At 34.3% G+C, this 27,750-nt stretch overlaps 1 protein-coding gene across 1 annotated transcript in view; it reads left to right on the forward strand.

The window, feature by feature from the left end:
- Positions 1–27,750, forward strand: part of ELP4 (elongator acetyltransferase complex subunit 4) — a 238,767-nt gene that overhangs the window by 63,173 nt on the left and 147,844 nt on the right. The window contains exons 5-7 of the mRNA XM_024752532.1: positions 3,331–3,470; positions 19,614–19,698; positions 24,252–24,440. Of these exons, the coding sequence (XP_024608300.1) occupies positions 3,331–3,470; positions 19,614–19,698; positions 24,252–24,440 (414 nt within the window). The remainder of the gene's footprint in view (positions 1–3,330; positions 3,471–19,613; positions 19,699–24,251; positions 24,441–27,750) is intronic.

Here is a 27,750-nt window from a genome sequence, read left to right on the forward strand (position 1 = left end):
CAACAAATACCATTTTTCCAATAAAGCAATGTAATTGCAAAGGATAGTGATGGATCTTCTGATTCTCTGGTGAATCATGACACAATAATAATAATTAATAATATTTATGTAGCACTTTATAATTTACAAAATATTCATTTCCAGTATTGCATTAGATTCTCACAACAGCCTAGTGAAATAGTTATTATTAGCTCTGATTTCTGGTGATTGAACTGAGGCTCAAAATGGTTTAGTAACCGTTTGGGTTCTTGCTTTCTGTTATGCCATGCTGAGAAACAAAAAATGATAACAATAATAAGAAAATGTCTTATTTAGACTGTTTATTTGTGGTGCAGCTTTTCTCTGAAAGTTTTCTTTCTTTCTAACATACTTAAGTTGGGGGATGGTATTGTTTTGTTGCTCTGTGCTCCTCCTGAACCCCCATCAGAGTTCATTCTCCTTTGGCATAATAAATTTTTACTGAACCATTCCATTTTACTCTCTTCCACAGTTGACAAAGTTAAAGAGTAGTTTATGAATGTGAAATAGAAGTTTTCATAATGTAAAACTAAAGCAACATGTCTTATCAAACTGAGTAAATGGAATAGTTATTGCTGATAGTTTAATTTTTTTTAATGCATTTACTTCTTCAGGAAGTTGATAGGTTTTCATGGATTACCATTACTACTACTACTACTGCTACTACTACTATTATTATTATTATATTTAAAGCATTTAATGACCTTTCTTTAGAGGAAATATTTTAAGTCTTTGTTTTACAATTCTAAGCCTCAGAAGATTTCACAGCATTCCAGTTATCTGATGATATGTTAATGCTATGTGTGTTGGGTAGAAAAAAACTTACAAAATTGTTTTTCCTGTAAGAATATATTTAATTTTCATTTTTTATTGAAGCATTAAAGTTTCTCATCATTAATAAAATGGTTAGTGTCTACCTTGTGAATATATTGGTTGCCCTATCTAATCCTAATTTCTAAAAAATTAATAATTTAGTTTTAATAAGAAAAGCTTCCAAATTTATTTTGATTAATTATTTGTGTTCTATATGTAAACTGTCACAGCATGAAATCAATTTTCTGCCTTGATTCATCCCAAATCTGAGAGTTCTGTCACTTTAATATTATAATTAGGAACATTGATAGAGACGGCAACTTAAAAAGCATACTCTGCTTCTTGGCAATTTAGCATATTTCTCAAAGTGCATAGGATTTCAAGAACCTTCAGTCCACTAATAAATTTATTAACTCAAACTTAAAAGAAGCGAAAAGTCTCTCTTTCTTTCTCTCTCCCCATGGCCAGTCCGCCAAAATAGATTATTCATGCTTATTTGATTCAGGTAGGCTTTTGCAAGCTTCCCTACTAGGCCTGGGAATGTGGTACATTGAGGCCTTTTCAGAGGCTTCTGACATAGACCAAGCTTTTATTGCATGGTGTTTTATTATTACCAAATCCTAGTCTCCACCCAGTTTGTAGGCACTCTGCTTATTCTTTTGAATCAGGAAAGGTTATCACCTACCTTAATCCATGCAGCAGTGTGGATTAAGGACACCAGTGTGCCCCAGGATTCTCAAAGAGGATCCTGGAAACTTCTTGTTTCTTCTTTTTTGCTGTCTTTACTAAATTCTATTGGGCCTTAGGGGGATTTGCATCTGAAATGGGCAACCTGGTGTTTTTCTCAATGAAGACATCAGATCAAAGTTCAGTTAGTCAAGGCCTTTCTAAAACATTAAGGGGGTTTGGACTTACACAATAAAAAGATGAGCTCTAGCAGAGATTGCAGTAAAAACATTCTGAACTATAATCCGGATAAAGAATAGATTATAGGCCAAAGAACAGACCTTGTTTAAATTGCTTTAGACTAATAACTTTACATTTAAAAACTTTACATCCTATTTTTAAGAGACAAATTTTAATGTGACATAATGTATTTGTCAGTACTTTTCGTGGCAAATAGATAAATCATGTTTTTGAAACCATACTTCTGTTTATATTGTATTGAAAAGATTAGATTAAGCCAACTGATAGGTCTCTTTCATTAATGAAAATAAACAGTACCTTATGGAGGAATGAACAGCCATTTTATCTGGAAAATAAGTGTCAAACCCTCGGATTCTGAATCTGAGAATAATGTGTCTATTAGACTTTAATTTTTTAATTCTCTATTACTATATAATTTGATGTTTGTAGGCATTTAAGAATATGAATTCTTGAAGTCTTAAAATGCAAATATCTAGTGTCAAACAAATGTCTCTTTCTTCTCTAAATTTCAAAGTTGTCAGTTACTTAGTAAAATAAGTTAAGAACCTACTGTGTATAATTCTTTAGTTTCTGTAAAGATGATCTAGTTTTGTCGAATGTTCTGAAACTTGTCTGTTTTGTAGCATTCAAGACAGTGGAAGTTAAGTAAATTTAGATCAGAGACTTTATTAAAAACTATTGCCAGATGGAATCTGTTACTAGTTCAACTTTGGATAGAGGTATATTTGAATAGAGATATATTTCTAATGTGCTGAATGAAAGAAATCAGCCAGAGTCCGTTCAAAGCAATGTAATAATAATGTTATATGACTGAGCTTCAACTATCCTATGTAATTAAATTCAGCATCAATAGTTATTAGAGTTTCTTATAAGAAAGATAATTGGTTGGAGAAATTGTTAGTAGAGGGCACAAAAGAGGAATTATCAATGAACTAATGAATATGCCAGGTTTCTGATTTAACTAATAGAGCTTATGTACATTCTCCCACTGTATCATGTACCTTGTTCCTATCTGGAATATCCCAATATATTTTATACTGTTAGCTCAATTTTAAGTTTGTGAGAAGTTTTGAATACTATATATACACATGGTCTTATGAGAATTTAGTTTTAAAATGATGCTTGGTTTAATGTATATAAATAGCTAGTTTCTTTTGGGCCCCTCAGCAATGAAATAATGTGGCTTAAGTTTTCTTTTCATTCTTAGTAACTGTAAATTTATTTTATTTTTAAAACTTGAAGTCTTAAATGTTAATTGAGTTATATATATAAAATTTTTGAACTGAGGAAGGTACAGTAAAAAGGCAAAGAGGTGTTCAATTTCTTATCAAACTTAGGGAACCACCAGGAGTGAAGATACCTGGGAGATGTAAAGGTTGATTTCTAACTATCAGTAGTTTATAATAATAAAGATTGTTGTATGCTTCTTTGAAATTTAATAAGTCTATATATATCAGCTCTTCCTTATTCGCATTAAAATGCATAAATATATCAGAATTTTGCTGAATGTAGGATAAATAAATTGCAGTTTAAAGAAAAATTTTTAACAAACAATATGGGTTTTCTTATCAGGCTAGACCAGTATCATCTTCAAGATTTGGTCACTATTATGACGTATCAAAAAGAATACCACAAGAACTAATTGAGGCTTCAAAATGGCATGGATTTTTTCTTCCAGAAAAAATATCATCAACTCTTAATTTAGAACCCTGGTAAGTTAATGATTTCAATTTACCACAGTCTTTGAAAGAATGCATATTTAAAGGTACATATCCTAATAAATGTTTTCTGTATAATATGTAACCTTAATTGTACATGTTTCATATTATTTCATTATATATGGTTTTCTTCTTTTTCTCATCCTGTAACTGTTGGACCTACTATTACTCTTAATTTGCAACTTGAAAAATCTGGATACCAAATTTACAATGCCTGCTGTTTTTATTTTCAATAAAATGTGAAATAGTTCTATATTAGGGTCTTTCAGCCCTAAATGCACATGGATACCTAAATATTGCTTATTGATAATAATAGTGAAAATGGTATAAAATCATGCTTTTGCTCCATGTTTTTTGATACATGCTCTTTCAGAAAGTAAACAAGTACTCTTTTCTAATATTTTATTTATTAAGGCTTTCTACTTCTAGTTATGCTGTAAATAAAATAATCTGTATTTTTTTAGATAACAAGAGAATTTAGGGTTTGAGTTTTGCAATGAAAAGTTTTAAGTAATAAAATAACAACATATATGGTATTACTAACTGTATTAAAGCACAACTCTGAAAATTACAGTACTTGACATTGAATAATTTATAAAGTATTAGGAATATTTAATTTCAATTCTTATTGCAGTTGGATCAAGGGAAGATAATTCACAGAATAGGTTGTTGCCTCTGTTTTCTTTTGCACTGTAAAACCTTTATTTTCAAAATGAGATGAGTTATTAAATGGAAATTTAATAGATAAGAAGTTGTAAATGGAAATGACTTAAAAATATAGATTCTCTTTCCCAGAAATATTACATGAAAATTTAGTGGAGACTATCCTATTTATTTTTATTAAATCTCTTTGCCAAAAAAATTATTTATTAGTGCATTCTCCAGTCCATATGGCTGGAGACTTACGGAAAATGGTGCTTTGATGATGCTTTAGTGTTAATAGCTGCCATTAATGAATGACTGCTATGTGTCAATCACTCTACTACATACTCTACATTTGTTATCTAGTGTAATCCTTGTATCAGTCCTATAAAAGTTTGTACAGTATTCCCATTTTCCAGAAAGAGATACCAAAATTCACAGAGGTGATTTATCTGAGCCTCAACTATTAAGTGATCAAACCAGGATTAACCTAAGTCAGAAGATCCCTCTCTTTTTTTTTTTTGCCTTACTGCTTCAAAGGACTTCGGTGTCCTTCACCTTTATCTTCTTGTGTTGTATAGTAAAGAGCACTGATAAAGAAATTAAAAATCTGGGTTCTGGTACTGAGTTCATCCTACTGTTACTCTTGGGCAAATCCCTTAAATTCAGTGAAAATAAATATCCTCTTTTGAAAAATAGGGGTGGGGTATGGGGGTTCTAGGAGGAATACCACCTGTCCTTCCTGTATCACTAATATTTTATTAAGTTTGAATGATTATATTGATTATACTAGCTCCTAATTTTTGTCATTCACTGAACCAGACATACATATACATATACTTGGGAAATAGGTAAAAATAGTGTTTCCATGATTTGTCAAATAGTAAATCATGGAAACCAGATTCAAAGTCAGTTCTTTCTGACTTCAAAAAATCTGTGTTAGCAGTAATGCTATCTGTACTGCCTCCATTCATGGAGTGCTTAGGGAAATGAAAAATGTACATTAAGTATGATGTAAATACATGAAAAATAATATAGTGTTACTTTTGTAATTAAAAAAAAAATTAAGGATAAAACATTCTTTAAGCCGGAAAGTACAAAGTGTTTTTCATTTGTTCAGCAACTAAAGAGAGGAGGGAATTAAAATTTGTCAATTTTCTGTTCAGTGTCAGGCACTGTTCTAGGCATTTGACCGTGGGATATCTCATTGAATCTTCCCCACAACCCTCCAAGAGAAGCAATATTATCCCCACTTTATAGGAAACTTGAGGTCAGAGACGATGAGCAGCTTTGCCACTGTTTCAGGCTCTGAGTGACTAAGCAGACACCCAAACCCAAGTATCCAAAACCCTCTGTTCTCTTTTCTGTACCAGGCTGTCTCCATTTACTGCTGCAGTAACTATACAGCACACAAAGCTGGGCACCTGAAAAATTAAACCTTATTGGATGTGGAAATATAGTCTTTAAAGTATATTTTAAGAATATTTTTGAGAACTAACAGCTTTGCATGGAACAGGAAAATTTATAGATTTTAATTACCAGAGCAGTATTTCATTTCATAGTGGTTAACTGATAATTCATTTATTTCATATTAAACTTAAATGCTTAATTAAATGTAATTAAACTTTAAACATGTAATTAAATTAATTTTGAAAATGGGTACTTTACCATGTGAGATTTATTTTAATTTATGAAAAGCGTGTGCTCATTTCACTAAAATGAACTTTACTGGTTCATTTATAAAACAATAAAGCTAAGCCTTACAGTTGTCCTTACTTTTCCTATAATTAAGACTAGAGGATCCCACTATTGTGTGTAAGGATATAATATATAATTTTATAATTTCTAAAGGCACTGTTGAAACATATAAAGATTTTTTTACAGTAAGAAAACCAGAAGGTCATTTAAAATCTGCACTAACTAATTTTAAATTATTGGTAGGTTTGCCAAGGGAAAATGTTCATACATACAGTTTAAACTTTCAAGTTGAAGCCTAGGTATAAAAACCTGAGATGTATCACAATAATATTACCCAGATAATTTTGTTTTGATATTTCACTGTTATAAATCTGATAATCTCAATCATAAAGCAATGACAGAAAAACTGATTTTGAGAATAAGTTGGTAGCCTACAAATTTAAAATGAAGTAAGCTTTGCTAACAGGTATGCCCAAGCACAGTTCTGTTTCCTCACTAGAAAGATATTGTCATTATTTATTATTTATTAACGAATCTACTAACATACTGCTTATCCAACTGTTACAGACTGAATGTTTGTGTCCACCCCACCCCCTGCCAAATTTATGTGATGAAGCCCTAGTCCCAATATTTGGAGATGGGGCCTCTGGGAGTTAATTAGAGTTAGACGAGGTCATGAAGGTGGAGCCCTGGTCTGATAGGACTGGTGTCCTTAAGAAAAAAAGGGAGAAACACAGAGCTCCCCACTCTCTTCTTGAGTAAACACCCAGGAAAAGCCATGTGAGCTCACAGCGAGAAGGTGACCATCTGCAACCCGACACTAAACCTGCGAGCACCATGATCTTGGACTTCTAGTCTCCAGAACTGCAACAAAATAAATTCCTGTTGTTGAAGCCACCCAGTAGTTTGTTATCGTACCCCAAGCCAACTAATACACCTATAATATTGTGAAATGTTACTTTTTAAATTATAGATATGTTAGGTCTTGAATATTGAGTTTACATAGAGTTGGCAGTAAATAGAATGATTTTGTTTTGATATGTTTCTTTGAAATTCAAGATTTTACTTTGCATATCTACGCTAACAATAGCTAATAGTAACTAAAAGTTTTGTATTAAGTTGAATGAACTGAATTCTGAGAGAACTAGTTATCTTTCTAGGAGAATTTCTAGGAGAAAAACAGTGGAAAGCGGATAGGAATATTACTTAAGATTTTAGGAGTCTTTCTTTTCTTTTTTTTTTTTTTTATCCTGCCAAGTCTCTTTACCAGAGTAAATGGAACCTCTATATAAGCCTCTGTAGTATCTTCCTAGACTAATTGTAGCTATGCTTCCCATACATTCCTACTAGTATTCCTTTGTTCATACTTCTGTCAGAACACTAATCTCATTACACTTAATTATTTGTCTTGTCTATATTCTTATCTTCCCCCTCAAGCATTGGAAATCCTTGAGGAAAGGGTTATGCTTTTTTCATCTATTTATTCTCTGAATCTAGGACACAAGTGTTGAGTTGATAGTTGATGAATTAGTGAATCAATGCACAAAGTATAGTAAGAACTCAAATTAACTATAGTCTTGTTCTTAGCACAAAGATTTAGTGGGATGAAACTGGGTAACTGAAGCATAGCCATGTAAGAGTATATTTTATTTCAAAAATACAGATCTCAGATTGAGAAGCAGAGAACCACAGTATATTCAGAAGTTACAAGCAGAAAATTCATTCACGAGAAAGGAATTTTGAAAGAGAACTTCTAGGTAAGATTAGAAGTTCAGAACAGAAGTCATAAAGTTATAGAAGTATACTATAAACTACTCTATTAAAAGGAAATAGTAAATGATATATCAATCAAATCTCAGAGCTAGGGGAAAGGAAGATGTAAGTGTAAGGAGGGATTTTACCTATCTTCCTATCTGCGGGTGATATAATTAAAGTAAAAAGATAGTATCTGAAACTTTAGAGGGAGAACTATTATCCTGAACCTCATTTTGACCAATGAGGAGAAGTGACTTGCTTATATGTTTGTCTTTCTTTCTTCTTTCTGTCCTTCAAGGGGGCCTTTGGGTACATAGAATTTAGTTGATCATTCTAGCATGCTATTTTCATTGGTATCCATGTTTTTGATTTTGTTATTTTCCACCTTATTCCCACATTCCTAATCCCAGTCATGTTCCCCATAGACATACTCTCTCTTATTTATGTGTCTCCTTCCGTATTTCTATTCTTCCTTCAATAAAGTAATCATTGACCCTTGACTCCTTTCTCTCTCTCACTCCCTACATTCAATCTCTAAGCAAATCATGTCAATCATATCTTCAGTATATCCAGATCCTGATCACTTCTTGCAACCTTTACCTCTACCACACTAACCTAAGTCACCCACATTTCTTGCCGGGACTCTTGGAATAGCCTCCTAATTAGTCTTGCTCCCTGCGCCTTGGTGGCTCCTATTTTTCTCCAAAACAGCCCTCATGAACTTTTTCACATAGTGCTGTCCAATAGAACTTTCTTCAAGGATGGCAATTTTCTACGTGCTGTTCAAAATAGCAGCCACTAGCCACATGCAACTGATAATGAGCATTTGAAATGTGGCACTGAAATTTATATTTTATTTTAATTAACTTAAATGTAAGTAGCTATACGTGACTAGTGGCTATCTTGTTAGACAGTACAGTTTCACAACATAAGTCAGCTCTTAACACTACTCTGCCTCAAACCTTTAATGAATTCTCATCTCACTCAGAATAATAAACCTATATCCTAACAGAGATCCATAAGGTCTACATGTCCTTACCTAATCTTATTGCTAGCTACCTCTCTGATCTCTTTGGTTTCATTGAAGTTGGGGAAAAGGGTGAAGGGAATATCAAGAATGCTTTTCAGACATTAGAGCTAGGATGGTACTGCTTACAGATATAAGTAGACATAAACATATATCTAACAATATTTATTGAACACCTTCTCTGACATGAGCACCTTGTGTGCCCCTGAGTACCTTTTAGGAGCCTAGAATTATGTTAAGCTTTAGGTTTATCGTAATAAACAAAGCAGCTGTTATCCTTGACCATTTATAGATTACAACTGAGCAAGAAAGCACACAAATTTTTTTTAAAAAAACCAAGTAAACAAACATATATATGCCATTATGAATTGTGGTAAGTAATGTAAAGACAAAGAACACTTGCCATAAATTGAGTGGGGGAAATAAACTTTGAGTTGTGTTCAGATGAGGCCTCTCTGAAGACCTGAACCTGAGACTTGAAGAATAAGAAATAAGAAGGTGGTCATACAAAGACCACTAAGCCAAGAAGTGTTCTTGGAGGAGGGAACAGCAGGTGTGGTAAGAAAGTGAAGAACTTGGTGTTTTCAAGGACCTGAAAGGCCATGTTGCTGAAACAGAGTGAGTGATAGCAAGGGCTACAGGAAGATGAGTTCAGAGAGATAGGCAAGGGTCATACCATTCTTTTAAGAAATTTGTTCATGAAGGGGCAGAGAAAAAGCAATAATTGGAAGACATTTGGGGTGACAAAAGTTGTTGTGGGTTTTTTTTTGGTTTGGGTTTGGGGGGTTGTTTTTGGTTAGGTTTTTTTTTTTTTCTGTTTTGTTCTGTTTAAATGTAAGTGGGAAAAAATTCATTAAAAAGGGAATAGATGGTGAAGAGGTAGCTGCAGTTTCTAGCTATATGGCATTGGGCAGATTACTAAATGCCTTAGGAAAATTCTTAAACCGCTCACTACCTCTGTTACCTATCTATGAAATTGGTCTAAAAGTAATACTCTTTAGTACTAACACTGCTTAGTACTAACACTGCTTAGTACATAGGAAATACCAAATAAATGTTAGGGGGTAGTCAGAGTATTTTCTGGAAAAGGCAGGAGGTGCCTCAGAGCAGGTGTGGAAGGACTGACCTTTAAGATATAATAACATTTCCTCCACTGGAGGGAAGGAGGGAAAGGAAGCATAAGAGAACAGTGTAGATACAAACAAATAGGTTTATACAGTTGTAGGCAGAGTCTTGAGTAACACTGAAAATATGGATGTCTTCTCTTTACTGGGTGAATAATAGGCAGGATCATCCACTAAGGAATAGTTACTTACCTCTTAGGAGTTTGGATTAAATGGGAAGGTTTGAAATGGTTGTTTCACAGACTGGAAGAATACACGGACTGGAGAAGTACCACATATTTATGGGGGTACCAGTCTGTCAGGTTGTGTGACTTTCTTACATCTGTGCTGATTCCTGGCTGCAAACGGGACTGAAGTTTTGCCAAGTGCCATCAGCAGAAGGACAAAGAGCAGAGAAGTATTAAAAGGTGAACAAAATGATGGACCCCATACTCTAGGCTAAAGAAAATGAATTGATAACAGCTGCTGTTGATACGGGAGGAAAAAAAGAAAGGGTAGTAGACTGGTAGTGGACTAATCTTAATAGTGAGGGTAAATGAACAAAGCAAGTTACCAAGATTAGAAGTGTTGATAAGATGTTTGAATTAGGACTGTAAACCAGGTACAACATCTTCAGCTGATAGAGGGAAACGTCCAGAAGCTTGATAACAGCAGCAGCTTAAAAAGAGAATGATTGGGGTTGGCTAAATATATTTTTTTTAAGGCGTGGAGTTTTTTGTGTGTTTTGTTTTACTAGAAAGTAGGCGAGGAGGAGTGGTTTGAAAATGACACTGGAGAACAAAGGGGATGCCAACCAAATCTCCCAAATATTGAGGAAAGGAGCCTAAGCTGCAACTTTACTTAGTTAATCTCAAGTGCCCACCACCCTCCAAAGGAAATCCAGTTATCCTTTGGAGGGTCATGGGCACTGTAGCTTTTATTAAGATCTAAGGCTGATGGTAGCTGTGGAGACTGCAGCAGTGGCTGTAGTGGGGAGGTTGTGCAGCAGCTTTTTCTGCGTGAGAGACCTGGGGTGGTTACTGAGTTTAGCATCCAAGATAAAATAGAGCGAAAAAGCAGATTATAGTAATAGGACACAGAGTACACTCTTGTTTACATAAAATTTTAAGTAGCTTTTCCCAAATTCTTTTCTAACACAAATTCAGTAGATGTTAATTTAGTTTCTTAAATATACTTAGTGATATTTGTTTAAATAAACCCATGAACGACTAAGATAAATCTTCTTATACTGTGAAACTCAGTATATATCAGTGTTGAAAAGGCTATGAGAGAAATGCCAAAATTAAACAAATAAGTAGTTATAATAACCCAGTTTATATTTGTTTATTGGTAAAATACTCTTTTCAGAATCAAAAACATTTTTATCAGCATACTTCTTAACATCCCACAATATTTTTTCTCAGTAAGAGAAGGAAGGATTGACATAGAGAGATGTCTGAAAGGATGTTCATCAAACTGTTAACAATGTTCACCTTTGGGTGGTGGATTTTGGATTTTTTTTTCTATTCCTTGTATGTTTTGTATATTTGGTTTTTTAAATTAATTAATTTATTTATGGCTGCATTAGGTCTTCGTCACCATGCACAGGGGCTACTCTTTGTTGCAGTGTGTGGGCTCCTCATTGCGGTGGCTTCTCTTGTGATGTGATATACATACTACGCGCACCAGCTTCAATAGTTGTGGCAGGCGGGCTCAGTAATTGTGGCTTGCGGGCTCTAGAGCACAGGCTCAGTAGTTGTGGCGCATGGGCTTAGTTGTTCCACGGCATGTGGGATCTTCCTGGACCAGGGCTCAAACCCATGTCCTCTGCATTGGCAGGCAGATTCTTAACCACTGCACCACCAGAGAAGTCCTGTTTTTGTATATTTGAATTTTTATAATGAACAAACATCATTTTTATAATGGAGAGAGATTTCAAATAAGTGTGGAAAGTATAATCATTTGAGTATAATATGGTGAAATCTTTATCTTATATCTCACATCAAACTATATTTCCAAACAGTTAAAGATTTAAATACAATAAATTAAAATTATAAAAGTAATAGAGGAAAATTAAAGAGACTGTCTTAAACTCTTGGAGTAGGGAAATAACAGTGAGTATATCTAGTGGTTCTCCACTTGAAGGAATCAGAACTCTTTGGAGAAATGTTTGATTCAAAGGAAAGAAAAAGATAAACCTGTAACATCTTTTTATGCTTAGAAATGCTTAAAGAATGATGAAGGTATGTCAAAAGGATACAGAAGCCAGCTCAAAAGAACTCCCACTGGCTAAAGAAGAGGCAATTTGAGTTTCAAAATATATAAATATAGTAATGGATTGTAACCCATTTAATAAAACAGGAAGCCACGAATACTTACAGACACAAATAAATGAATGAATGAGTGAGTTATTAAGGAACAAGATATTTACATAGCCTCAAAGTACCTCCCCACAAAATATTGACTACTGCAAAGGGGAGAGTATAATTTTATGGTGGAGAAGCCTGGCAGACATCACCGTAATCAAATTAACATCACCAGTAATGAGGCAAATTGAAATTATGTAGCACCTGATAGCATGCAATGAGAAGAACTCAGCAACACTTCTGTGATATTCCTACCAACTACTCATAATTTAAATCTAATCATAAGGAAACCTCAGACAAACCTAAATTGGGAACATTCTACCAAATAGCTGGCCTGTAATCCTCAAAAGTGTCAAGACCATAAAAGTCAAGAAAAATCTAAGGAATTTCCAGATTGAAGGAGACTGAAGAGACAACTTGGGTGTAACATATGATTCTGAATTCAGTCCTTTTGCAATACAGGATGATACTAGGACAAGTGACAAAACTTGAATGGGGTCTGAAGATTTGATTAAGACCATTTTTAAATTAGTAAAAGCAAGTTGAGTGCCCTAATGCAAAATGGGCAAAAGATATCAACATGCTGTTCTCAAAAGAAGATATAGAAATAGCTAATAAAGCTAACTAATAATCAAAGAAGTGTAAGCAAAAACCAAAGAGATACCATTTTTCATCTGTCAGATATTTGAAATGATAATACCTTGTGTTAAAGATAGTGTGACGAAACACATGTCACTCGTGTTAATTGTACAGGTGTACATTGTTAAAACAATTCTAGGAAAGTATATCAAAAGTGAGAATGTACATTATCATTGTTGCCATCATACAATTTATAGGAATCAGTAAAATTATTTCTCCTTTGGGAAAAAAATATAACTACTTGAGCAAATATTTTCAATCTGGACAGTCAGCTCTTTTCCCTATCCCGTTCTTTACTTTGAGAAAAACTCATTTGGAGTTCAATTCCTCCTTAAATAGAGGCCCACACATGAACTGTGGCCATATTCCTTTTGCCTTCCACATTACTTAGCTCACTCCTGAAAGTGTTTTAAAAGACTTAATAAGTGAAAACACTAATTCAAAGAGATACATGCACCCCAGTCTTCATAGCAGGATTATTTACAGTAGCCAAGGTATGAAAGCAACCTAAGCATCCATTAACAGATGAATGGATAAAGAAGATGTGATATACATATACAATGGAATATTAGTCATTAAAAAAAGAATGAAATTTTGCTGTTTGCAACATCATGTATGGAGCTGGAGAGTATTATGCTTAGTGAAATAAGTCAGAGAAAGACAAGTATATGTTATCACTTATGCACAGAATCTAAAAAATAAAACGAATGAGTATAACAAAACAGCAAGAGACTCACAGATATAGAGAACAAACTAGTGGTTAGTAGTCAGGAGAGGGAAGGGTGGAGGAGCAGGATAGGGATAGGGGATTAAGAAGTACAAACTGCTATGTGTAAAATGAATAAGCTATGCGGGAGCCTCTATGCGAGCATTTGACTTTACTGAGACCTCTGTACCATTGCCTATCATCTATCACCTGCTTTGATACACTCTTTCAGCTAATTAACCATCTTGATCCATGGTCAGTTTTTTTATCTTCACTTCCATGTCCTTCTCTGGCTTTGTCTCACTTGCTCAGCAAAACTACTATTCTGGTTAAATGGGACTCTGAGTGAAAAGACAGAAAGTGGTGGTTGTGGGGAGGGAGTATATGAATTGAGATTATACAAGGATAGCAGTTATTGATGATGACAAGATCTAAGGTATGACGATGGGAATGAGCATTGTAGGTAGAATGGAGACAAGATCATTGGAAGAGAGGAGATCAAGAAACTGAAAGGCCAGGGTGTTTGAAAGATGAGTAATGACCCAGAGTTGGAGAGATGACAGCAATAATGATGGGTAGTAGGAGACAAAATTTAGTGACTTTTTTATATCAATAATTAAAGGAAATTAGAGTAATTGAACTGAATTATTTTTCATGAAAGATCATAACCACTGTCAACAGTGTCCCTGTCAGACAGTGGATTGTTTCATGGATGTATGCAATTCTTCCATCTTCATGATCTTAGTACTTTCCCAGCTGTGTTCCAGAGGTTTGTGCTGGTCATAGCCCTCCTTTGTGCCCTTAATATTACATCTCTGTATATTCTTCTCTTGGTTGAGTATCCATAGCGAAGAGAATCAAATCCAGTGTTGTCAGGCGAAAAGCATCAGAAAAGAAAAATCAATAAATGACATCGTTCAGTGTAACAATAATGGACTTTTTAACTTGAAAATTACTTGTGAATACACTTCACAGTCTTTGTAGCCACATGCAAATTATATGCTAATATAACTTTAGCTCAGCAAACTGTTTTAGTTAGTTGAAACATTTGATATTGTGCCTACTGCCTTATGTCTCACTCTTCGTTATAGATGAATACCTGAAATATATGTGTAAATAGATTTTTAGTAATACAAATCATATTTTCTCAGTGATTTGCATAATGTCAAAAATCCTTCATCTTTAAATTAATCATAATTGGTAGTGATAACAGTTTCTCTTCCTAACAAGTAGTTAAATCAATACTTAAATGCACCAGAAATTCTTTTTTTTTTTTTTTTTTGCGGTACACGGGCCTCTCACTGTTGTGGCCTCTCCCGTTGCAGAGCACAGGCTCTGGACGCGCAGGCTCAGCGGCCATGGCTCACGGACCCAGCCGCTCCGCGACATGTGGGATCTTCCCGGACCGGGGCACGAACCCGTGTCCCCTTCATCGGCAGGTGGACTCTCAACCACTGCGCCTCCAGGGAAGCCCAGAAATTCTTATTTTTAAAAACCCAGCAATGAATCATTTTAATGAGAAAAGTCATTCTTAAAAGAAAAGAAAAATCATCCTTGAATCATATAATTTTAAGTCAGAATGGACAACAGAGATTATCTAGTGTAGCTCCTTCGGTTTACAGATGAGAAAATTTTGAAGCCCAGAACAGAAAAAGTAAAGAATTTGCCTCACATCACAGATTTTGCTACAGTTGTTGGAACAGATAGAACCAGAGCCGAGATCTTAAGCATACTTTCCACTGTGCTATACGGGTATCTAGTTTGTATACTTGTAAATTTATGCTTTTCAATATTGAATTTTCTTAATAAACCATACACCAAGTTAATACTAGTGAGGCCTATTGGTGAAGTTCTCACCAGTGCAACTAAAAGAGAAATACCTCCTTAAGACTGTACACCTGAATACTTTGACTTTATTGAGTGGAGCCATGTTCAAACCTCATCTGAGTGACATGAGTGTATTTGAACCCACAGACTTTTCATTGAATCTGGATCTCACTGTGGATCTCACTCTAGTTTAACCAAAAGAACCTAACTCAAAATTTTAGAAAACTTGAATTTTAAGTGCCACTTCTGTTACTTAATTGTTGTATAGCCGTGGCCAAATCACTTGCCCCTGATGGGTCTTAATTTCTCAACCATGAAATGAAGATAATGGCTATACTTACCTCACAAAGTTACCGTAATGATCAAATGTTGTGACAGTGATGCAAAAGATTTTGAGTGTTTATTATGTGCCAGACACTTTGCCAGTTGATATAATTACAATCAGAAACAAATCCAAGAGCTTATTTTCTATGAGTTAACTTTTCACTTATCAACTAGTTAATTTCACATATACTAATTTTATTTTATTTTATTTTATTTTATTTTATTTATTTTTTTTTTTTATCCCCTGCATCGGCAGGCGGACTCTCAACCACTGCGCCACCAGGGAAGCCCTAATTTTATTTTTTTAATTTACTTTTTCACAAATGAAATCTTGTCTCCTGTTACCTAAGCTTTTTTGTTGTTGTTAAATTTATTCTTTGATCACATTGATACTTTTATAAGTATTCCTTTGTTCACTGAGAAACTGCAAGGTAAATTATCTGTTATTCATTATCTACTTGATTTCTTTTCTAGGTATACATCTGATTCTTTTTCTTAGAGTAATGTTTTTTATCTTTCTTAGTGAGACTGAATGACAGAATTACCTTTCACAGGAAAACCAATGCCATTTGTTGATATAAATTAAAATTTTCTGATGCAGATATCCATTAGACCTCTTACTGAAAATCAGGGGAGGAGGGATGTTGATAGGCATGAAAGTCTCATTTTTTCTGTCAACTTTTTAAAACATCTTAAACTTGGTCATCAAAATATAGGTTTACATTGGGTGATTGGATCCCTTTTATCCATATTTGTATATTAATATAACGAAATTCATTCCTGTCAGACAACATGGTAATATAATAGCAGATACATGAATGATAATGCACATGGTCAATTTTATTTTTTTTAACTAAAGAAGGTTTTAAATGCTTAATATTTTAAAGGTGAAAATTAAAATTCTAATAATTTTTTTTATATTCTTTGTACTGTTATAGTTTTAATGACATTTTAGAATTTCAAGATAGATAACTTTACTATGAAAGTTGTTGAAAATTATGAAAATCAGGCAAAATAAAATATGTGATTTGAAATGTGCTGCCTTTGAGATATGTCATAAACACTATGATAACCTAACCTTCGTGAAATGTTTGGAAACATTAATAAGGAAGCCAGAGTCATATTTGTAACTGGGTTTCCTTCTTGACAACTCCTGTTTTATGAGTTACTGGACTGCTGAACAAACAAAAAGGCAACATCCTCAAAATTAAAGGGGTTTAATAAAAAAAAAAAAAAATTAGGTGACAAGATATTTATTTTCAGCAAAAAAAAGTATATTACTATAAATATTGTTGACAAGGAAATTTATCTCATGGAGATTAACAATACTTAGTATTTTAATATTAATACCATATAAACTAGTTCAGTTTTAAAAGTTCTAATCCCATGTATCCAAAAATGAATATTCTCAGTATACATAAATATTGATTTTTTTCCCATTTTGTCATCAAAGTGTTCATTTTCCTAGAAATCTAACTAGATCGGAAAATTTACTTTATTATAAAGTTCTAATCACTGTTAGTGATTGGGTTGTTTATGTCAATGTGAAATAGGAAAGAGACTAAGACGTATTTCGCTTTTGTCTTGTTTTTGTTCTCCTATCAAGAGAACAACTGCCCCCAAACCATTGAAGAGAATCTTAGACCTACTATAGTTATCTTAACAGGCTGTGAAAAGATGAAATGGATAAATGGTGGCAACTAAAAAACTAAGAAGTAATTTATGTATGTGGTATTTAGTAGTATGCCTTTAGATAGCAAATTTACTACCAAATACTTAAGGCAGATTTTATTAGTGAACAGTTGGGGGGCAGAGGGAAAAATGCTTAAGAAACTTTTTGAACATATGAAAAAATAATGGTCTTAGGTAGACTCATTATTGGTGGATTAGGATACACTGGAAATGTTTTTGATCCACCCTCCTTTAACCCATATGACATTCGTCATATGGTTGGCTGGAATTCATTTCATAATCTGGGACCTTGGAGCAGATTTTAGCCCCTGTGCAAAGCTAACTGACCCAGATAGGGATTGAATCTGCTGTGTTCAAACAGCAACGCTGTGTTCTGTAAGTTGAGCTAGCCAGGACAAATACGTGTTAAGATGTGAAATAGTCACATCATTGTCCTTACAGAATATCATTGTTTATAGACACATTTCCTCACAAAGGTAGAAAAATGTCATGAAATCCATTGTATTTTTATTGAAAATGGAGAGATAAGCTTATGAGAAATAACTGTACTGCCAAATCCTTCAATTGGAGTAATACTTGTTTTGCACAGAACACCGTTCTTTTTTTTTTTTTTTTTTTTTTGCGGTACAAGGGCCTCTCACTGTTGTGACCTCTCCCGTTGCGGAGCACAGGCTCCGGACACGCAGGCTCAGCGGCTGTGGCTCATGGGCCCAGCCGCTCTGTGGCATGTAGGATCTTCCCGGACCGGGGCACGAACCCATGTCTGCTGCATCAGCAGGTGCACTCTCAACCACTGTGCCACCAGGGAAGCCCCCAGAACACCATTCTTTTCTCTTGGTTTTCTTTTTTTGTTGCTGTTAGAGAGGTACTTTTGGGCTGGGTGTGACTGTTCTATAAAATGTTTACAGAGATGTGCATATATTTTTTGCTGAACAACTTGCCATTGATTTGCACACATTAATTTAAGCAGTTTGCTACATTTCCTAACTTACATTCTTTAATGTTACCTGAATGCTTCAAATTATATTTCCTTTTTTCTTTATGTCAGGCACTTCTGCCTATATGATCACTTTACTTAGGATCACAGTAAAGCAAATACTTCTGTATTTTTTTCTTTTTTATAAATTTATTTATTTATTTTTGGCTGTGTTGGGTCTTCATTGCTGCACTTGGGCACTCTCTAGTCGCGGCGAGCGGGGGTTACTCTTCGTTGCGATGTGCAGGCTTCTCATTGTGGTGGCTTCTCTTGTTGCAGAGCATGGGCTCTAGGCGTGCAGGCTTCAAGAGTTGTGGCAGGGGTTTCCCTGGTGGCGCAGTGGTTGAGAGTCCGCCAGGGCCTTTCACTGTTGTGGCCTCTCCCGTTGCGGAGCACAGGCTTCCGGACGCGCAGGCTCAGCGGCCATGGCTCATGGGCCCAGCCGCTCCGCGACATGTGGGATCTTCCCAGACCGGGGCACGAACCCGTGTCCCCTGCATTGCCAGGCGAACTCTCAACCACTGCGCCACCAGGGAAGCCCCTTTTGTATTTTTAAAATCACCTGCAGCTTTTACGGTATTAGGCACTTCAATTTCGATGAAATTGCAATTTTCCAGAATTTCATTATCATGACATTTGATGTTCAGATATAGCACACAGGTTGTCCATTATGAAGAATCTTAAATTCAGTTAATGTTAAAGCAGATTTTCTTCACTCTTACTAAATTTTTGTTATGTTTCATAGCACTTGTAAAATATTTTGAAATAGTAACATTAATGCTAGTATTCATGTGGGAAACAGTTTATCTTCTTAAATTCATACATTTGTCTTATTGTCTTTTTTTTACAGACAGAAGTGGAACTTATATTCACTTGTCTTCATTTTTCTTAAAAAGTTGTTTTTGAATTAATATTATTATTAACGATTTGTTCTAAGAGTATTAAAACTTTGATGGAAGATGAGCTCAAGTGATCAGGACATTGATTCAGGTGTACTTGGCATAGCAGTTCATTAACTATGTGTTAATTATCTATGATTACCCCTGAAAAGCTATAGTGGCTTCATCTTTTAGGTTGCTTCATTAAATCATTAATTTTCTTGGAGGTAACTAAGCCTGACATAATTAAGTCATCTCAGTCTCCACAGATTTTTATCTTCCCGTGAAGTCAAGAACATTGAGCTAGATAATATAGGGCATTGCAGCTTATTCCATGGATGTACTGACTTTTTATTTTAGAATGCCTTATACTGTTTTGTCTTATATTTAAGTATAGTCTCATAAATGTATATCTTTTAATTATTTATTTAAAGTTTTAGCTTACAGTTTGTATTTCCTGTGTAATAAGCTCATTTATGCATTTGAACCACTTCTTATCAACAGTTCTTTGAACCATAGCTACATGAAGCTGCTGCAGTTTATCCAGAACATCATTTATGAGGAAGGATTTGATGGATCCAATCCCCAGGTATTGAGTACCTTCAAAGCCTTTTTATAATCATGTATGTAATGCTGTTTTTAAACTCTCTAGGGGTAGACCCAGTAGGTCTTAGAATAATCAACAGCGAACAAGCTGTTTCTAAGCACAGAGGATGTAAATAAGCAGAGCACGGGCAGCCTTAGTTTGACTGTAAATGTGTATTTAGAATTTTAGCTAAGTTCTCAGTGGATGCCCATAAGATGTTCACATACATTGTCAACATTATTTTTAAATATGTATTTGTAGTACCTGGAGTTAATAAATACCACAGTTTGAAAATTACTGTTAAATCTGCAAGACTTGTACTCTTCTATTGAAATTTTTTATATTTCTGTCATTTAGGCCTTAATGTTAAATTATCTTATGTGTAAGAATTAATTATTTCAAGATTTTATTTATTATATTATGCTTTGAGTTGTCTCATTGAATAAAAGATGCATTTTTATTTGCTACATTAAAACATTTTATAAGTTAACTATTTCTCTGTAGCTCTATTTTAAAATACTTTCTCTGGATTCCTACTATTAAAAATGTTCCGGTTAGTTTAACTTAAACAAAATGAGGGAAATTTTATTTCTAGATATCATGCCTTTCACAATTCTTCCTCAGTGATTTTAATTGCTATTGCTGCTAAAAGTTTTGCATTTCATTTATATTATTTTAGCAGAATTATTTCCAGAGCACCATTATTTTTACTGAAGAAGACAAAAAAGCCAAAAGTCTTATTTTCAGCATTATCAACTACATTTGCTCTTAATTTATATCATAGATTTTTAAATATTCTTATAAGCTTTATTGCTATATTTAACACTTTGTCCATAGCAAAATAAATACTTTTAAAATTTCTTTCAATCATCAGTTTAATAGCAGGTTGAAAATACTTATGTGTGTATGGCAAAGCACAGACATTCATTTATAGATGGTTTTTCATGTATGTTACAGTTTTTGTGATGGCCCTTGGTATTTAGTACAGTTTTATTTTGCTCATTGTTGTTCCATTTTTGGTCCTAGCTAAGATTTATGGGCACCATGTCTTCTCTTTGGTGGCAGTGCCCGTCTGGAGAGGTAATTGGTCCCTGACAGACACCTCTTCCCACTTGCTCTGGTAACTATGGAAACAGGCATGTCATAACAGTTCCTGTGGTACAGTGTGCAGAGCTGCTGCTCTTGTAGAATGATGACACATCTTCTAAGAGCAAGAAATTTTATAGAAAGCAAAAAAGCAAAGGCAGTAACAAAGAGATACCCTTATACTTACATATATGGATATGTATACACACACACACATCTGAAGAACCCTTAAAAAGCTATTATTGGAATAGAATGAAAGGTTTGTTTTCTTGTTTATATGAATCAACACTGTTTTCAGTAAACAATATTTTATTTCATGAACATTGATAGACAACAAACTGGTTTGGGTCTCTGAACCAGAGGTTCTATAACTTTTGACGTTCATAAAGATTAAACAGGGTTGAGACAGACGTTTTTATGGTGAGTACCAGGAATGCTAAAAACAAATTTTTAATTAAATTAAATATACCAATAAGTTATTATAAATATATATTTCCAATTTTATTAGAACTAAAATATAGTTAATGAATTCCCATATTTTTAAATTATGGATTGCATCATTTGCTAAATTACCTAGTCTATAAATCTGCCTCAGAAACTTTAGATTACTTCCAGAAGCCACAGAAATGCATCTATCAGGCACTACTTAAAAAAATATTATTCCCGAGTCAAAATAATATTCTGACACTGAAATAAATCCTACTTTTTAAAAGGATATTTTCATCTTACTTTCTCTATCACTACATTTTGAAATAAACTAGTTGGAGGCAACAGATAGAAATAGACTCTAAGGAACAGAGTATTATATACTACCATATAATTAATAACAGTAGCAAGTAAAGTATTGTAGCTCATCCCTAAAGATACTTGGAGTGGAAACATTTACAAATCGCTGTCATAATTTTATTTTTAATTTTTGATTTTCAGATATCTAAGAAATAATACAATAAATGAAATTTGAACATTGATTTTACTTAGAGTACCAGATTAAATATTTTAGATCTTCTCATAGGAATATATTTATTGTTCAACTGTCAGCAAACATTTATTTTTTTAATTTTATTATGTCTTACAGTATGCCCCATTATTATATGGTGTAGCAAGGAATTATACGTCCCAAACAACACAGGAAATTTGTAACTCAGCCTTTGTTTTTACAATACTGTCATATTTTTAAAAATATAAATGTATTCCCTGGGTTGACGTATTATGCTCAATTATGTTCTAATGTACTGTGTACATACTTCACTTAAATATCTTATCACTCATTCATTCTCTGGCTTTTAATATTTTCATTCTTTCTATATGTGTATATCAGTGTAACTGTCAAAGTCACTAAACTGTGGTTCTCCTGATTCTGCACCTGACAGCATTTTTGTTATGAACTTGTGTAAACTTTTTGATACAGCAGCAGTAGGTAATGGTGACTGTGGGATAAAATACAGCTGACCTTTAGTTTCTGAAGTGTTGACAAGGTAAACAATATGAGGCTGCTCTCCTTTTACCATCAGATTTCATTCTAATATCTAGATTTGGGGCGGGGTGGAATTTTCTCTCTTTTTTTTCCAAGTTGCTCTTTCTGTTAGGAATCTAACTTAAGCTACAGTTCATAAGATAACAAGTTTAAGGATGAGAAAAATGAACCTTAATCTTGCCATTTTGTTTAAATTCTGAGTTTCTAAGTAATATATAAAAATGAATAACCTATCATATTTCACAGATATAGGAACTCATTGGAAATTTATTTATACTTCTAACATATACCATGGTACATCATATTACTTCATTTTATTCAAGTAATGCAGAAATAAAAAGAAAATAATTTTTATGGACTGTTGAGGATCACCACATATGGTATCTTAGGTGCTTGTCATCATAACCTCAAGGCAACCAGAAAAGAAAATTGGACCAACTACCTTGATATTATTGTCTTTGTGCTTTAGGCCCTAGAAGTCAGAAAGTTTTTCTCAAATGTGCTTAGACTAAATTCCTCTTTTTAAAATCTCATTCTCGCAGTTTTATCCAGGCCTTTGTCACTTTATATATTTGAAGAATTATATGGTCTCATACAGCAATGTTCTATTCTATCCTTTTAATTTTAGAAATGAGAAAACTAAGGCCTAAGTAATTACTTGTTTTACCCAAAATCATACATCTACTTAGTTGCATAATGCAGACTTTAAGTCTGTATCTTACCCATCTTACTATTGTCCCTGTAGTCTTTCCTCTTCTAACATTTCAACGTTTTATTCATTTTCCCTACTTTCTTTTGTCAATAAATTCTCCTTGAAAAGGAATACAAAAAATCACTTGTGTGTCTAATATCAGGGAGATATTATATATATATATATTTATATATATATATATATATAAATATATATATATATATATATATATATATATAGTGTGTGTGTGTGTGTATATATATATAATATTGGGCAATAACTAGTTGGCTAATAAATTTTATTAGTGGTATTTTGTAGCAACAGCAAGTGATATATATATTTTAGGATCTTGTTTCATCAGAAATCACATCTAAAGTGGCATGTTCCAAATCTTTGCTTTGGGAGAATAGTCTTATTTTCCCCATTAGAATTGTAATAATGATTTTCCAGTTATTTCCATGTGCCAGGTTTTGCTAAGAGCTCCTTCCTTTGCCTGGAAATTTTGCTGAATTGCTAAGGAAAGCATTTGCAAAACATTTGTTCAGTTAGAATAACCCAAACAGTAGAATTTATTATAAACACATCTGCTGGCAAACATTTATTGACAATCATTTTAGGTTTTATTTAGTGGTTTTTCAATACTCTTTTCCCAAGAAATATCATTCACTATTATTATGACCTTAATGTCAATGGGATCAAGTTCCAAACATTCACCTGTTAAGTTTTATTAAAAGTGTCAAATTATTATCATAAAAAATAGCTTCAAGAAGAAAAAATAGAGGCAAGTGTAAAATGCTAAACCCCCAAAAACACATTTTTAAACTTCTTTCAAACAAAATAGTAGGCGGTGGACATGATAGAATTTATCTGAGAAATAGTGAGCACTCTGTAGTTTATTGAAAGACTTACAGAGTTTTGTAAGAATGGTTTGTAAGCATTCTAGTTTAGATTCTCTCTATTATTACCTGTGATATGTTATGTATTACTTTAATTGCCTCAAACATAATTCTTAGTCACCATTAAGATTTAGAAACAAAAGCTTGAGGCTTGTGATACTCTTCAAATTTTCCAAAAGAAAAAACAAAACAACAGTTCTGCTATTTTTTTATAGTCTTGTAATCTAAAAGGTTTCCTTTATATTGCCTTATTATTGATAATACATAAAACTTTTTACTACGTCTGTTGACATTATCTCCCTGATCTGTTTCAAATAAAAATAAGAACCAGCAGATGAAAGTAAAAGAGGTAGGTATCCTATTGTTTAATAAAACTTAATGTGTTTACCTCCCTCTCACTTTCCCTTAGAAAAAACAGAAGAACATTTTAAGAATAGGAATCCAGAATCTTGGTTCACCTTTGTGGGGAGATGACATTTGCTGGACAGAAAACTGTGACAGCAATCACAGTCTTACAAAGTTCCTCTATATGCTCCGTGGTCTTCTACGAAGCTCTCTTTCAGCCTGTATCATCACAGTGCCAACACACCTTATCCAGGTAAGAACTTTCCAAAACTACTTTCTCCTAACTCGTGGTTTATAGTGAAGAGCAGTTTATAAGTGCTTTATGAATCCGGTAAATTATTTTCATGTGCCATTTGGATAAAAGAGACTTCAGATGCTTGAAATGCCGGAGCAGCAAGATGTCTTTTAGATTATTCAGTTCTCTAGTACTTGTGGTTTTAATATACAGTGAGTATGTGGTAATTTCATCTTCACTAATTTTTTAATTTTTTTCTTTGATTTATTGTGAACTTGCTAGTATCATTGTGACATGAGGTTGATTTTGCTGTCATATCTTGTCGTTGATCATAAAGCTGATCTGAATATAGATCTTGAAGAGATATTTTTACACCCATGTATAGCAGCATTATTCACAACAGCTAACATGTAGAAGCAACCTGATTGTCCACTGACAGATGAATAGATAAGCAAAGTGTGGCATATCCACACAACAGGATATTATTCAGCCTTAAAAAGGAAGGAAGGGGCTTCCCTAGTGGCGCAGTGGTTGAGAGCCTGCCTGCCGATGCAGGGGACACGGGTTCGTGCCCCGGTCCGGGAAGATCCCACATGCCACAGAGCGGCTGGGCCCGTGAGCCATGGCCGCTGAGCCTGCGCGTCCGGAGCCTGTGCTCGGCAACAGGAGAGGCCACAACAGTGAGAGGCCCGCATACCGCAAAAAAAAAAAAAAAAGGAAGGAAGTTTTCACATGTGATACAACAGGGATAAATCTTGAGAACATTAGGCTCAGTGAAATAAGTCAGTCACTGAAAGACAAATACTGTGAATCCAGTTATATGACATACTTGGAGTAGTCGGAGACAGAAAATAAAATGGTAGTTGCCAGGTGCTGGGGGTGGGAGAGAATGAGAGTTATTATTTTAATGGGTATGGAGTTTCGGTTTTACAAGGTGTAAAGAGTTCTGGAGATGGCTGGTGCTGATGGTAGCACAACATTATGAATGTGTGGGTTTTTTTGTTTGTTTGTTTTTTGCGGTACGTGGGCCTCTCACCGTTGTGGCCTCTCCCGTTGCGGAGCACAGGCTCCAGACGTGCAGGCTCAGCGGCCATGGCTCATGGGCCTAGCCACTCCACGGCATATGGGATCTTCCCGGACCAGGGCACGAACCCGTGTCCCCTGCATCGGCAGGCGGACTCTCAACCACTGCGCCACCAGGGAAGCCCTATGAATGTGTTTAATACCACTGAACTGTACACTTAAAAATGGTTAAGGGCTTCCCTGGTGGCACAGTGATTAAGAATCCACCTGCCAATGCAGGGGACATGGGTTTGATCCCTGGGCCAGGAAGATCCCACATGCCACAGAGCAACTAAGCCCATGCACCACAACTACTGAGCCTGCACTCTACAGCCTGCGTGCCATAACTACTGAGCCTGCATGCCACAACTACTGAGGCCCGGGGGCCCAGAGCCCATGCTCTGCAACAGGAGAAGCCACCACAATGAAGAGTAGCCCCTGCTCGCCACAACTAGAGAAAGCTTATGTGCAGCAATGAAGACCCAATGCAGCCAAACATAAATAAATAAATAAATAAATAAATTTATTTTTAAATGGTTAAAATGGTAAACTTTACACTATATGTACTTTACCACAGTAAAAAAAAATTGAAAAAAAAGCTGATCTGAATAGGACTAGTCCCCGTCTTCCCTCCTGGTTTCTATATATATTTCTCCTGAAGTTACAATCTCATAAAAAGAGGCCAGCCTCCCCAGAGAAAGAGGGGTCTTTGTAAGATTTCCTCATTGATTCAAACAAGTTCTTTTCTTAAGAGTGTTCAAGGGGCAAGTTTGGGACTGTTTCCACAGTATGTATGTATATATGTATACATACACTATAACATGATACTAGAAATAATATAACTGAAATACCTGCTGCAAGGAATGGAATGTGAAAGTCAAAGTACTAAATCACTGAAGTCATTTTTTCTAATGTACATACTAAAACACTTTGATTTGGAATGAACTATAGCAGAGAAGTTTTGAGCTTTGTGTTACTTCTCTAAGAAGTAGCAATTATAACAATAATGAGAGCAACTAGCAAATAAAAAACACTAAGTCAGGACCTAACAATTCTTATAGAATTTTTATGTAAATGCTGTTATCCCCATTTTACATATAAGGAAACTGAGGTATAGAGAAATTCAGAAATTAGATCAAGGTTAAATACTTGAGAAACCATAATTTGAACCCAGAAAATCAGATTCTAGAACCATATTATGGGAAAGTTCTACTACAATATCTAACAGATTTGTATTCTGGAACTCATTCTTTCAAAGCTAGTAAATCTCAAATCTTTAACCTTAGAGCTAAATAGAAAGGACTTGAAGGGTTCATCTGAATTAAGCTCCTGTCCTTGGATATGTTAAGCATTATCCCTATTTCACAACTGAGGTCTGAACTTAAATGACATATTCAAGCAAATCAGAGAAACAAGGACTATGCTTGGTGACACTCCAAAGGTCTGTGAGAACTTTACATTTAATTACATTAACAGAAATATAGCAGATGTAATTGAAATTTGGAGGTCTCCAGGGAGTACTGGAGTACTCGAATAAGAATAGACATATAAAACAATGGAATAGAATTGGCAGTCTAGAAATAAACCCATACATCTGTGGTCAACAAGGGTGCCAAGACCATTCAATGAGAAAAGAATAACCTTTCAACAAATGGCATGGGACAACTAGATAGCTACATGCAAAAGAATGAAGTTTGGACCCTTACCTCACACCATATACAAAAATTAATTCAGAATGAATCAAAGACCTAAATTTAAGAACCAAAATAATTATGAAATAAATATATGTATATATGTAATTTTAAAATTTATTGCAAAGGTGCCCATGCAATAAAGAAAAGAAAGAAAAAAATTTCTAAGGCCATTTTGGTAGTGATCATCATTATTATTTAGAGAAGAGATTCCAAACCTATTGTGAATGTTTGTGACAGTGATTCCTCTAGCCTCTGTGTAAGGGAAGAGCAGTAATACTATCAGAAGACTTCAAATCATCCTATGTACACCACTGAACATTAAGCAGTATTTGAATTTTGGTATTTTATAGATATATTTGAATTCTTGTAAAACTGAAAAAGATATAATTTAAATTCTGCTTTTTAAAATACCAGTAAAGAGACTATTTTGAAATGGAAATAGGAGAACATAGGGTCAGACTTTGGTGACCTTCTACCACAGTCTCTTCCCTAGACAATTTTGCCTAGCTATCGTATAGTAGTCTTCTGGTCCTAATATCAGTGGAGCTATAAGAAAAAACAAATAAATGATT

The sequence above is a fragment of the Neophocaena asiaeorientalis genome, unplaced genomic scaffold (genome assembly GCF_003031525.2).
Source record: "Neophocaena asiaeorientalis asiaeorientalis breed wild unplaced genomic scaffold, Neophocaena_asiaeorientalis_V1.1 scaffold196, whole genome shotgun sequence".
NCBI classification, from domain to species: domain Eukaryota; kingdom Metazoa; phylum Chordata; class Mammalia; order Artiodactyla; family Phocoenidae; genus Neophocaena; species Neophocaena asiaeorientalis.